The sequence below is a fragment of the Oryzias latipes genome, chromosome 12 (genome assembly GCF_053564925.1).
Source record: "Oryzias latipes strain Hd-rR chromosome 12, Olatipes_Hd-rR_3.1".
Taxonomy (NCBI): Eukaryota; Metazoa; Chordata; class Actinopteri; order Beloniformes; family Adrianichthyidae; genus Oryzias; species Oryzias latipes.
Window position 1 is genome coordinate 2,263,039 of NC_136248.1, and position 14,068 is coordinate 2,277,106.

The 14,068-nt window shown below is 43.9% G+C and overlaps 2 protein-coding genes across 5 annotated transcripts in view; both read left to right on the top strand.

The window, feature by feature from the left end:
• The window catches only part of st8sia3 (ST8 alpha-N-acetyl-neuraminide alpha-2,8-sialyltransferase 3), a 39,122-nt gene extending 31,211 nt beyond the window's left edge, over nucleotides 1-7,911 (top strand). Inside the window, exons 5-6 of one of the 2 annotated variants that reach the window (XR_013659232.1) lie at nucleotides 4,476-4,652; nucleotides 5,558-7,903. Coding sequence is in view for 1 of the 2 variants with exons in the window: in XM_078955460.1 (XP_078811586.1) it covers nucleotides 4,476-4,506 (31 nt within the window). In the remaining variant the exon portion in view is untranslated. Of the gene's footprint in view, nucleotides 1-4,475 lie in introns of both variants that reach the window. The other variant, XM_078955460.1, reaches the window with a different exon arrangement.
• Nucleotides 7,912-10,894: 2,983 nt separating this feature from the next.
• The window catches only part of onecut2 (one cut homeobox 2), a 38,390-nt gene continuing 35,216 nt past the window's right edge, over nucleotides 10,895-14,068 (top strand). For 2 of the 3 annotated variants that reach the window (XM_023960604.2, XM_078955578.1), the window contains exon 1: nucleotides 10,901-12,421. In XM_023960604.2, the coding sequence (XP_023816372.1) occupies nucleotides 11,188-12,421 (1,234 nt within the window). In that variant the 5' untranslated portion in view covers nucleotides 10,901-11,187. Of the gene's footprint in view, nucleotides 12,422-14,068 lie in introns of all 3 variants that reach the window. The other variant, XM_023960605.2, reaches the window with a different exon arrangement.

Genomic DNA, 14,068 nt, shown 5'->3' on the forward strand with positions numbered 1-14,068 from the left:
TTCCATAAACAAACGGGACACTGAACTAAAAGGAATGTTTGCCGTTGTTGTGCTTCCTAAGCCGGAATTAAACCTGCTGTGCAGGGAATCAAACCACCGACGGGAAGGACACCGGTCCTCCAACACAGAAGTGGAAAAAGAAGAAAAACCAAGAGGACTCATGGGAAAAAAAATGACAAAAAGTAAATAAATGCAACGATAAATTTAAACAACATTTCAAACGACGAAATTAAAATGACAAAAGAAAATCAGAAATGTACATTTTAAATGTCTTTGTTTGTTCATTTCTGTGGTTACTTGTCTGTGGGATGCAGTTCAGTCCAGACAAAGAAAATAAAGTCCTCCAGAAAATCCCTGGAGGACTTTGAGCTGAGTGGATGCTTCACATCTGCAAGCTGCACTAAGAATGTTTCCATCCAGACTTTACATGTTCAAACGAGGTCGTTTTGGAATTTTTCCGTACTTTTACCTTAAGTGAAACAAGAAAAATGTTCAGAACACATCAAATCTCAAACAATAAAAGGGAATTGTTATATTTGTGACAGCAGCAGGCATCTGAGAGACCAAACTGTGACATCAGAGAAGCTCAGATTCAACTCAGTGAAGCAGTGCTGCCGATCTGATGAAGGCCGTGAAACATGAACTCAGCTCCTCTTCCTCTCATTTCTGCTCTCTTTGATCATCAGGGTGAAACTCAGAGACGTCTGTCTTCTTGGCAAGACCAAATCAATAAATCAACAGTTATGATTAAAAGAGCAACACGGCAGAGGACATTAAATAATCATGCGGAGAAGAGGAGGAGGAGGAGGAAGAGCTGCCTCCTCTGCCTCTCGTTAATGAGTGAACTGTGTTGAGATGAATTCCTCCTCTGCTGCTCTGTCAACACGGCGATAACACCGCCACGTCTGTGCACGTCGTCTCCAACGTTACCCTCCAATCATCTGACAGGAGCGTCTGCCACACAAGTCAAGTTAGATTTGAAATTCTAAAGGAGGAAGACTCTTCTCAAAGTTATTTCATGTTTGAAGTTTTCATTTTTGCGTTTTTTTGTTTAGAACCCGTGACCCTGACCCTTCAAATAAAAACCTAGAAGTCGTGAATAAAGTCTAAAGAGGGATGTCGCAGAAATGCAAAAGAACCAATGAATGTGACTAAAATGAAATAATAAAAATTCACGTTTACTTAATGTGTAATACTCTCAACAGAGAACCTTTTTCAATGTTAAATCAACAATTTACAATTTTTCCAACATTATTTCAACTGTTGATGAAGTGTTTGTATTTTAGTTTTTATTTTATTTTGATTTTTAAGCAGTTCAATCATTATTTCTAAAAGAAACATTTTTAAAAATACATTAAAATGTGGCACAAAAAAAACCTTTTCCGTCTAAAACCTTGATGAGAAGATGAGTGACTGAACCCTTTTCCATCCATCCGATGTGTTTTAGTGTGCATCTATGCAGCACGGCATAACACACTCACTGTGAGCGCTATGCCGTGCTGCATAGATGCACACTGTGTGTGTGTGTGTGTGTGTGGCACACACACACACACACATGCAGGACTCACCTCAGTGAAGAGATTAGGGGGAAAGAAGCCCTCAGTCTGCTGAGGCCTGAGCTCACATGGAAGCATGAAAGTTCATCACAGTTATTGATCCGACTTAGTATGAGCTGCTGTGTGTGTTTGTGTGTGTGTGTGTGTGTGTGTGTGTGTTTGTGGGGGGGTTTGCACTGTGTCTGTTTTTCTCTCGATTTTTTTTCCATTCAGCTAAATAATAAAATGTATTTTCTTTTTTTTAAAAACTATTTATAAATAATGGAATGCATAACATTTAAATGATTAAGAGCCGTGTTTTTCCCCACAAACTGATGATCTGAATGTCGTTTCCACTGGTTCAGACTCACAGAAACCTCTCCAGGAAGGTGTGTGGCGTTCATAGAATTCCTTTAAATACCGTCAGAAAATGCAGTTGGTGAAAACGAGAGGTTCAAACCTTTTTTGTCTTAGATTCTGATGGAGGTCGTTCCTGTTTTCCGGTGACATTTACGTGATCCTTGGGCTGTGGGTTTTTCTTTGTGTCTTGTCAGCATTTCCCTGCATTTATCTGTTTTTTCAACCGTTTTGTTCTGCACGGTGAATCAGCATTCGGAAGCATTTCTGCACGCCTCCCTTCCAGCTGCTGCTGCTTTCTGCTTCATTTCTGTAAAATCCCACACACCTTCTGTTGAGAACAGGATCCGGTTTCTGGTGTGAAACCTCCTCACACTGACCGGCTAACCGCAAAAGAACAAGAATAGCTAAATAGTGACTGAACAGATTTGATACCAGCAGCCAGTTTCTGCAGCAGCTAATAAACACGTTGAGATGAAAGCCGTCGGAGCTGCTGTTTGTTTAAAGCTGGCAGGACACTCGTGCGTGCGTGCGGTCACATTTGAATACAGCAGGTCAGCTCCACACGCCGCCATTGTGCCGCTATTAAAAGCAGATTTCATGGCCAACAGAACGGCAACAAAAGAGGCAGCAGGTCCAGAAACTTCAGAAGCTTGAAGGAAGGACACAACCAAGGAGGACAGATGGAAGAAGGCCGGGCTCCAAAAATTATTGTTATTATTGTTGCTGTATTATTATTATTATTATTATTATTATTATTATTATTATTATTATTATTATTATTATTATTATTATTATTATTATTACAATTATTGTTTGATGGATATAATATATTATGATTAATTTTAAATAATTTGGCAAAATCCTTTAATAATGAAATTTGAATTTTTTTCAGATTCTTAGATGATTTAAATAAAACATTTTTTGGTTTTTGTGAAAATTTTATTTACAATTTTTTAAGCTATTTTTAAAGAACTGATTTCTTTAAATAATATTGTATTATTTATCTAAAAAAAAGCAAGAATGTTCCACTTTTTAGTTTTTTTTTAAGTGACGCACAGAATTTTTGACAGATATAAATTCAGAATTGTGAGGTTTTTTTTCATCTCTTTCTAAAAAATTACATTTGATTATGGGAACACATTGATCTCACATAAATGTGTTTATTTTATCAAAGCCTGTATAATTCTTGAAAAACAAATAAATTATATGAAACTGTAAATGTTCCTCAAGGAGCTTTACATTTTTTACATATATGTTTTTTGTACAGTGACTACTCATACTTGTTTCTATTTAATTTACTTGTATTTTTTCTTTTTTGAATGCAGAGTAAAGGGTCAAAAAGTCGACATATTTGTCTTAATTTTAATATTACGTCAGATTTCTTTGAGTCCCTTCGTGTTCCTGCTTTTGGCTGTCATTTGACCGCACCAGGCTGCTGAAAACGAAGAAGAGCAGGGTGAGGAGGAAGAGCTCCAGCCGGACAGATGGACCCCTGCCTGAAAACTGCTGGGTCATTTGGAGGAGAAGGGGAGGGAGGATGACTCTGAGAGCTGCGAGAGGCGAGAGTCAGTGGGACAGATGCGAGGCAAAGCGGAGCTGTGTTTGTTACCAACGCTATAGATTAGCATGTGGTCTCCAGCACAAAGCTGCAGATCAATACTGCTGCTCTGCACCCAGCAGATGGCCCGGGACGGAGAGAGGCAGGCAGGGAGGCAGAGGGAGAGCATGCGCCTCACCCGCCTCAGACAGAGGAGCTGGGAAAGCTCCTGCAGGAGCAACAGCATCTTTTTCTGCAGGTTTAGTTTCTTCTGCTTTCCTTTCAGAACAACAGAAGGAAGAGGAACAATTTAAGAGTCTGACAATTTAACAAAGGAAAGAGCTGGTTTAATACTTTAGAAAGAATTATTTTAGTTAAAAACAAGACAATAAAAAAGTCCAAAATAAAACTTCAGAATAATACTAAAGAAATGGAAAGACTGAACTATTATTACTCTAAATTTATGTTTCTTTTAAAGTCCCCTTACCATAGAAAATCCGATTTCAGCAGCTGAATTCAGAGGTAAACGTTGTGGCAGAGCTCAACAGAACATCTTTAAGGTTTCTCAAAAACATTGCAGAAAAGGGAACAAATTGGACGGAAAGGAAATAAATCTGGACACGAGGCTCATTTGGACTTTTGAGGTTTTCAGCCTTTGCAGGGACTGACATCTGTTCATGTGACGTGGAAGCATTTGATGGTGGTTCTTTTCTTCAGCAGCACCAGAATCAAACGTCTTCTCCTGACGTGAGCCGTGTGGATATTCGGGGGGTTTTCTAGAAAACTGTCGCTGATGTCGCTGATGCTGACTTGCTTTTCGGGATCCTGTCCCTGTTTTCTTCTGACTCCTAACTCTGTCACTTCCTCCTCCGCCTTCTTTTCCTCCCCCTGCAGCTGCTCCTTTGCTGCCTCCCCCCACTCCACCTCCCATTACTTCCATTTTCTTGCTTCCCTGCTCTCTCCTTACCTCATGCTCCCGCCTGCTCTCCTGCTGCAACACTTACTCCTGCCCACAAACTTCTCCCTTTGTTCCCTCCCACCAGCTGGGATCTGCAGCATCAGGTGGAGCTCTGAAAGGACACCGCCTTTTACCGAACCTGCAGGTCCTTCCTGAACCGAGGCAGCTGAAAGTTTGAGGAAGGAAGCAGACGGAGCCGCTGGCCGTGTCTGCGCAGACCCCCCGCCTGGCTCTCTGACAGCTGATCAAAAGGAGAAAATGGGTCAGGCTTCTGCTCTTCTGTCCCTAATTACACAACAGTCTTTAAACAAAGCAACATCTGCCCAACTACCCAGCATGCTCCTCCTCCTCTTTTGCATCTCCTCATCCTCTGCTCTCCTCAAACCACCAGCCGTCTCACAGGAGCCTTTTGAGAGACATTTTCAAACTCTGATGAAAGATCAGGAAACAGTTAGGCTCCTCCCACATCGTCAGAGGACTATCTGCATGCACTCGGGCTGCACGATATGAGGAAAACTCGCAATATTAGTGATCAAAATTGCGATGACGATATTACCTGAAATACATGAACAAATGGCAAAACAACATCATTTCCCTGCACCAATTTAATTTAAATAAAAGTCAACAGAACTTAAATTAAACTCCAAATGACCCTCGTCAACATAAAAGGGCTCATCTGATTGGTCAACAATGTGAAGGCGTCCATCTGATTGGTCAAACGCATAGATGGATTTATCTCATTCCTTTACTACTTCATGCTGCTTGAAGATTGTTTTTGCACATTTAAGGTAACCAATCACTGCAATTTTCGCCATCTTTTGCGACATGCGTATAGCGCAGCTTGATATCGCGATGATGATACATTTGCGATTTATTGTGCAGCTTTCGTCAAAAAAAAGGGATGATGTCGCAACAACAGATGAGATGATCACATATAATAACCCTAAAACTGAGACAAACTCAACGTTTTGGTCTGTTAGAAGCTAAGCGACTTAACGTTTTCCTGTTTTCAGTCCATCTGATCCATTTTTCTGAAGAACTTTAAAACAAAAATCCACTTTTTGTGAATGAAGAGAAGCAAAAGAGTTTTCACATTTCTACACTAAAATGAAAAAAACATACTTCAAGCTGATCCAAAAAAGTTCAGCTGCTTTAACTTATTTTCAGATTTTCCACTCTGAGATTTTCTGCATAAAACAAGGCGGCGCTCCTGCAGAACATCCAACACCTGCATCGCCGTGGAGGGACTCGCTGCAGAAGGCCTGCAGGGGAACCCAGAGCAGAAATCGGAACCTGGAGCACGGAGGCAGGAAGGAAGGTTCTGCAGTTTCAGGTGGAGCTTCACTGCTTTGACCCCCGTCGGATCGGGTCAGCCGTCTGGGCCACAGAAACTCCGCTGCAGCGCTCGCACTGCAAGTCATACGGTGAGAAGTACTTTCACACAGAGTGTGAAATTGATTTTGTGTAGCTTATTGCTTGATGTAAGTCTGAGGCCCGCCGGCAACGGTGAGCACAGAGCGGCGTTTAGCACCTCAACAGTTTGATGCTTTCCTGACGAGCCGAGGATCCAGAAATGATCATGAAGGAAAATGAAAATGTTGCTTAACAAGAAATGAAAAGCAGCTATTCAAACAATTAAACAGTAAAAGCTAAATAGACAAAAGTACTCAAGCACTGTGGAACTTTATGGTCTACAAATGGAATAAAAATGTAAAATAACTGACTGAAGCAGGTTCACAATATTCACAATAAATACTTGAGTAAACGTAAAAAGTATGGTGCACAGAAACAGTTGGACTTCCTTTTCTTCCATATAACTCCAGAGGAAACTGGTCTGAAGCCAGCGGCAGGCAAACTGAACAGATCTCCATGAAACTACAGCTTTATTAGGATTTATGTGTAACAGACAAATATCAGATGTATTTAAGGGAACTGCTGCAATCCTCACATAAAAACCTATTTTAATGTAGACTTTCTTTAAAATGTTCTTATTTTCCTGAGGAAACAGTTTGAGGATTTGTTGCTCAGTGGGGAGACAGATGATCCTGATCCCACCTGTCGTCACAGCCGTTACGTCCTTTACCTGCTAGTTCAGGTGTCTCTGGAGTTGATCAAGCTTGTGCCTGTTTCTCTGTGAAGAACTGATTCATTTCAGGATTTTTTCCAGCTGTTTATCAACTGATGTAAAAAAAAACACAGATGTGAACAAAAAGGATTTTTATGGAATGCAGAAAAAAATCCTGTAATCTGTTTTCTACGGAGCCCTTGTCCTGACATTAAGATATTAAAATATATCTTGTACGAAATACTATTCTGTTCCCACAGGATACTATTCCGTTCCCTCGAAATGAATAACTCGTGCAATAATTATTGCGTTTGAACGCAATAATTATTCACGTCATAAGTCATTCACGCGGATATGCTCTCTTTACGCAGGCAAAAGCGTCTCAATGAATATAAGAAAAATATCAAAAGATTTATGATAACTAGGCTGCTTTGTCATAGATAGCTCCTGCTAGGCTACTACTAGCGCCGCCGCAGAGCTCTTTGATGTATGCCGGCATTTGGGCAACTGGCTGGTCGGTTGACAGACAGCTGATATTGTAGTTTAGGGTCGAATAGGAATAATAATATTCAGGACTTGTATTTTATTAACTTTAGCAGTCAGTCGCTTTACATTCGAAGGCTATTAGGCTACATGCTAACTAACTAGCCGATCATTCCTGTTATTAATTTACGTCATAGATTTACAGCGGATAACTTTTGATATTTTTCTTATATTCATTGAGACAGTAATAAAGTGATCATTTTTGTTTTTCATGTTTCTTTTTTGAACAAATGTGGGTCACAGAGACACGGACGTTACCGCTGAAAGCGGCTTTTGCCGGTGTACAGAGAGCATATCCGCGTGAATGACTTATGACGCAATAATTATTGCGTTCGTACGAGTTAATCATTTCAAGGGAACGGAATAGTATTTCGTACGAACGAGATATTAATCTGAGGGAACAAGATATATTTTAATATCTTCATGTCAGGACAAGGGCTCCGTAGTTTTCGGATAAAAAAAACTTTAAAAAGCTGTTAAATTTAGAATATCTGAAAGATGTTAAATAAAGATGATAAAGATATGAAATAAAAATAACAATGTGAGTTTTTTGTGTCTTGTGTCTGGCTGTTTCCTTGGTGCTGAACCAAAGAGTGAGAGAAGCAGACAGAGGGAGAGTATTTCAGCTGTGATTTGCCCTTCAAAGTGTAATGAATTGTAAAGTGAACAAGCTGCAGGCCATGATGTTCACTCAGAGCAACTCCCACGTTCATCACTCCACCGGAGACTGTCGATAGCGTCCCAACACGTCCGTCTGCGCATGCGCAGCTCTGCACATGCAGACACCACCTCTGTCTGCTTTTAGCAGCTGCTGAAATTCTTCTGGCCTGCATCACAACACAAAGAATCAGAACGTTGTTTCTATGGTTTCTAATGGTCTGGCAGCCCCCGCCCCTGCAGCGTCCGGATTGCTGATGTCATTTAGGAAGAAAAAAACATTTGGAAGACGCGTTTTTGTCTTATGTCAACTCTTGTCAAACAGCAGGAGTTGGATTCCATTAAAGATTTTACTTCAAAATGTCAGCAACACAGCAGCTGTTTTTGACCAAACCAAAGTGAAATCATGTTCACCGTGTTGCCTTCGAGCTCTTCAGGGAACAATCCTCTTCCTTTGTGAAATTCAGCTCTGAGCTGAAGTTTCTGTGTTTCACAAACACAGAAACTTCAGTTCAGACCTGAAAGTGAAACCAATAATTATAATAATGCATTTTATTTAAAAGTGCCTTTCAAAACACTCCAGGACACTGTACAGAATCAAAAGTAAAACAAAATGAAATCACAAAATGTAATAAGCACAATAAATGAGTTGAAATAAAATATCAAACAAAATAGCAGAAGATGGAAAAATTGTGATCTGGAAAAGCAAATTTGAACCGATAAGTTTTGAGTCTGGATTTAAAAATTGAAAAGGAGTCTACAGTTCCAGAGTAGGGGAGCTGAGCGGCTGAAGGCACGGGTCCACATGGTGACCACACGGACAGCTGAAGGGCAGAAGAAGACCGGAGAGAGCGAGAGGGAGTGTTGATATGGAGGAGATTAGGAAGATAAGAAGGAGCATGGAGGGCTTTGAACGTGTAGAGAAGGATTTGAATTGAATCCTGAAAATGTCTGGAAGCCCGTTCAGCTGCTGGAGAATGGGAGGGATGTAATGGAAGGAAGGAGTTCTGGTGAGGATGCTGAACTCTGGACTAATTGAGTTTTATTGGGAAGAGCAGAGAGACATGCACTGCAATAGTCAAAGCCAGAAGTGACTAGACTAGGAACAAAGAGTGGACAGTGACTAAGACACACCGGCTTCTGATCCTGACAGGTGAGGGGACACCTGTGTCCCACAACTTCCTCTGTAAAAGAAAAGATCAACCAGGAGAGAAACAGACTTGACATGCAAAACGCCATCAGGCTTCAGAAATGTGAGCGTCTGTGCAGGACAAGCCGGAGAATCCAAGCAGGGAATCCAGGAGATGCTGGAGGCAGAGATGCTTCTAGCAGAAACAACACAGTTACACTTTCTTCTTTTATTAGACATATTAAAAATCTGCACGTGATCTGATCAGAGCTGAATTAGGAAACCCATGCAAAACCATAAAATGAAGTAACTCAGTAGGGGTGGGATTAAATAAATTCACTTTTTCCTGCTCTGACTGATAGAAAAAAGAAAATCGGCGTCACTGAACATCAAATCAGAGCCTCTTCTCAAGATATTTCAGTTTCTTTCACGATGTCAGACCTTCATCCTGCAAAACACTCCCAAACAGCTCGACTTCCCGGCCTGCAGTCAAGATGTTTCTCCTTTTAGGAGGCGTGATGCAAGAGGAAAGTCCGACAATGCCACCTCATCATTAGCTTCAGTTATGCAAGAGACGGATTTAGGCATTTAAGGGCGGGGGGATGCCCCCTTAAATGTGACGGCCCACAATATCTCACTAAAGGAATGAAAAGCACAAAAAAACCTCCACAAAAAAAACATAATAAAAAAAAAAGAAAGAAACAAAAACAGAAGGATGGACGGACGGATAAAGAAACAGACATAAAAAGAAAAAAAAGATAAATGCAGCCTCAGCAGAGAACAAGCCAGAGTCCTGCTTGTGCTTGTCCCAAACCCGGTAAACACAGAGGGTGGTGTCAGGAAGAGCATTCAGATTTAGAGATGGATGAACTGATGACAGCATTTTATTGGTTCAACGGGATAAGACATCCCAAACTCTCAGCCCACCCGGACTGGGATCCATGGGAGGAAAACTTAGTGTCCAAAGTGTCAGAGTGGGAGCAGTTGTGCGTGGTGAGCACACACTGCAGACCCGTGTGCTGTTTCTCTTTGTGACAGATGTGACGCTCCACACACAACTGAATCCTCCTGTTCACGTGCCTCTCTGCTGCAGTGGGCAGAAACACTCACATGTGGATAAATGGACTTTACCAGAGGGGTCGGGTCGGGCGCTCTGCCTTTTCTTTGTTCGCACAACTTTATTAAGTTTCACAAAAGCAATCAAGGGCTGACAGGCAAAATCATGGACACAAAATCCATCAGTTAAACTTTTCTAAACGTTGGATTGAAAAAATAAATGAAAAAGATTCAATTACTTATTCAAATTGTGGATTTAAATATTCTATAAATGCAACGAATTTTGTCGTCATCAATATATGTATATAGACACACACAGTGTGTTTATATTAAACTATTTTAAATGATGCTACAGAACTCCAGAGATCTCCTCCTTTTTGTGTTACAACAGGAGCCTGATCTTTGCCCAAATGTTTGCACTGGTGAGAAAAGAGGAGCCCAGCTTCGCTTTGGAGACTTGCTGTTGTTTTACAGTCAGCTGTAGTTTGATGTTTTTTTCCTCAAGTTACACTCAACAGACACAAGCAGCAGGTGATGAGATGAGGGCTGAGATGGGATCAAATTTTAATGATGCCTGTGAGGCAAAGAGCTTCTCGGAGATGAAGAGAAAGCGCCGCTTCCTCTGTTTGGGACGGAGATGAGTTGTGAACCTCCTGCTCAGAAAGGGCAACTTTGGTCTGAGGACCAATTTGAAACTTTTTGAGTTTAATGTTTTGTGGATGAGCGTCTTTGTCTAAAAGAATATCATCAAGGAGAACATAAACATCACTTAAGACGTTTCTCCAGAAAAGATTGAAGCGACTTTTCTGTCTTTGTGCGTAAAGAATCTGCATTCTTCAGATGTACCAAACCATAAGGATGCTTCCTCATTTCAGCCAGAGCTGCCTCATTGTCAGAACCTCTGAGGCCAGCGGACGCCTCGGTTGGTGGACCGAGTCACGGCCCCGCCCCTCCTGTCCCAGTCTCGCCCCCTTTGATTGGTCGGTTCCTCCGTCACTCCCGAGGGTGAGGCCCCTCTGACCCAGCCTCTTTGTTGCTCTCCGCTCCCCTCAGCAGGTTGGGCTGAGGGCGCGTCTAGGGGACCGCGGACAGCTCCCGACCGGAGCGCAGAGCAACGCAGGAGGAGGAGAGGGCTGGATATGGGGGAGCCGGCGCGCGGGCCCGAACGAGCGAGATAAGACAGGCTTTTTCATGCGCGCACTCCGGGGGGAAGACACAAAGAGACGCCCTGGGAGGACGCAGAGGGGGAAAGCGGGAGCACGGCTGCTGACCCATCCCGGCAGGAAAGGAGGAGGAAGAAGAGGAGAAAGAATTGTGCTCACCCTGATGGACTGAGAGGACAGATGAATGAAGACTGCCTACACTAACGCCTATAGATGCCTGGCCAAGGACCTGGACGCTTACGCCATGAACGCAGACATGACAATGGACGGCATTGGCAGCCTGCATGGCGGGGTGTCGGTCAGCTCCGTGGCCCCTGACGCGGAGCTGATGAGCGGCCACAGCCCGCATCACGGCCGCGGAGGCTCGTCGGTAGCGGCCGGGGGACCCGGAGCGGCGGCGGCGGCGGCTGCGGCTGCGTCCACCCTGCGGATACACCAGGACCTGGCCGCCGCCGCCGCCGCGTCCTCCCGCTCCGCCATGGTGTCCGGCATGGCCAGCATCCTGGACGGGAGCGGGGAGTACCGGCCGGAGCTGTCACTGCCGCTTCACCACGCCATGAGCGTGCCCTGCGACGCCTCCTCTCCCGGGATGGGAATGAGCGGCACCTACACCACCCTGACGCCGCTGCAGCCGCTTCCCCCCATCTCCACCGTGTCCGACAAGTTCGCCCACCACCATCACCACCACCAGCGGCTCTCCGGGAACGTGAGCGGGAGCTTTACTCTGATGCGGGACGAGCGGGGGCTGCCGGGCATGAACAACATCTACAGCCCCTACCACAAAGACCCCATGTCCGGGATGGGTCAGAGCCTGTCCCCGGTGCTGGGGAACGGCTTGGGTTCCATCCACAACACCCAGCAGGGTCTCCACAACTACGGCGCCACGACGCACGGCGGACACGACAAGATGCTGAATTTTGACGCGCACCACACGGCGTCCATGCTGGCCAGAGGGGACCACCACCACCACCACCAGCACCGAGGCCTCGGCGGCCCCGCCGCCGGGATGATGCCACACCTGAACGGCATGCACCACCCGGGGCACCCCGCCGCCTCCTCCGCGGGCCACCACCCCCACCCCCACCTCCAGTCTCCGTCCCACGGGCCCGTGTTGGCTTCCACCCGAGAAAGACCGCCCTCCTCCTCGGGGACGCAAGGGGGTAACGGCTCGGGTCAGCTGGAGGAAATCAACACCAAAGAGGTTGCGCAGAGGATCACGGCAGAGCTGAAGAGGTACAGCATCCCTCAGGCCATCTTCGCTCAAAGGGTGCTGTGCCGCTCCCAAGGGACCCTGTCGGACCTCCTGAGGAACCCCAAACCCTGGAGTAAACTAAAGTCAGGCCGGGAGACTTTCCGGAGGATGTGGAAGTGGCTGCAGGAGCCCGAGTTCCAGAGGATGTCGGCCCTCAGACTGGCAGGTAGGAACAGAAAAAAAGGAGAAATCTCATCTGTCTCATGGAGAAGAAAGTTTTGTTGGTTGTTTGGTCTTTCGCTGCGCCTCCTCGGCCCTCCGCGCATCTTTGTAGGTGAGTGGGATTTATTTAGAATCACCAGTGTTGTGATTACCATTATTGATCAATAACAAAAGGGGGATCGATAGGAAATGACAAGGTCACGGGGTTTCCCTCCAGCAGTCCCTCAGTGCGCTCTCTGACAGGCCGGGTTTTTATTTCCTGTCCCATGCGCGTCAGAGAGGAAAACGGCATTTTTAATGAACGGCAGTGCTCCATAAAATCCATTTAAGCACTCCCAAAATGTGTCCAGACAATCCCAGAAAGCACTTACAGCCAGTTTGGTTTTCTTTATTGAATTCGGGAGGAAGTGAGTGATTATCCTCACAGACAGACCCTTATGTAAATCTCATCATATGATGTTTGGCTCTGGTCTGGTGAAGGCGCGCTGCGCCCTGGATGTGCGGCTTTACGAGGATCCGTGGTGCAGGGAGGCGCGCGGGGAGTGCTCGCTGAACCCGAGAGGTGTTTAGGTGGGTCTGGGGCCCCCTCTAGTGAGGAGCCAGGTCCGTGTCCCGCCGTGGAGCCTCTTTTGTCTGCGGCGGACAGCAGCGCTCCTGCGCGTCTTTGCGCGCTGCCCTGAAGATGACAGTTGGAACAAAACCTTTTTCGTTCCAGAAAAAAGTGTCAAATCTACGCAGAACAGGAGACACAGACTCCAGAGACAGTCTGATCTTTGAACAGCTGAATTTCTTTTTCAACGGGGCCACATTTGCTTCGATATTTTAGTCGAACTGTTTCCGCTGTAAAAACTAGAATTTAATCCAAATTCCTAGAAATGTTTATATTAAAAAAATTTTTTTTCGTTAATTTGTAGTCATAAACAATTTTATTAATATAACAATTGTTTGAGTATGTTTTATGTCAATGTTTAGGTTATTTTTTTTTTGCATTAAACCCTGTTTAAGAAGAAAAAGAAAACTTGTTTCTAAATGGTCAGTATTTTGTTTAATTTCTCCTATTTGTTACAATATTCTTGTGACAATAACATGCTGAGTTATTACAATGTTGTCGTTTTTATAATTTTAATCCCCTGTTTATTTGTAATGAGGACACAGGAGAGCTTTTGCTCCCAGTTGAACTGATGGTTTGAACCTGTTGTGCAAATCTACTCAGGAGAATTTGAACCTCATGTCACAGTTAGACAAACACAGCAGTCCCAGTTTAATTTGGCGTCTTTTACGTTTCACATACAAATGCATCAGAACAGAACAGGTGATGTGTGCTGTACAGTCAGAAAAACAGCGGGTCCTTTTTTATTTATTTACCTTTACAAACGTTCAGAACCAAATACGCTGACAAACGGACCTGTTTCTGTTATTCTGAGGAGATAAATATTGATTGTAAATAAATGAGTAAAAGGTAAAGTGATTTGGATTGTAGAGATTTAAATCATTAGTGACTTTTCTGTTCAACAAACATACAATAGTTTTATAGTCCTTTGATTTGGGTAAAGTATTAAATACTTTTGTCTTCCTGTAATCCTTTTATCGTGAACTGAAGAACTCTTTGAAACTTTGGGCTGAAACGACATATAAAGTGAGATTTGAACTT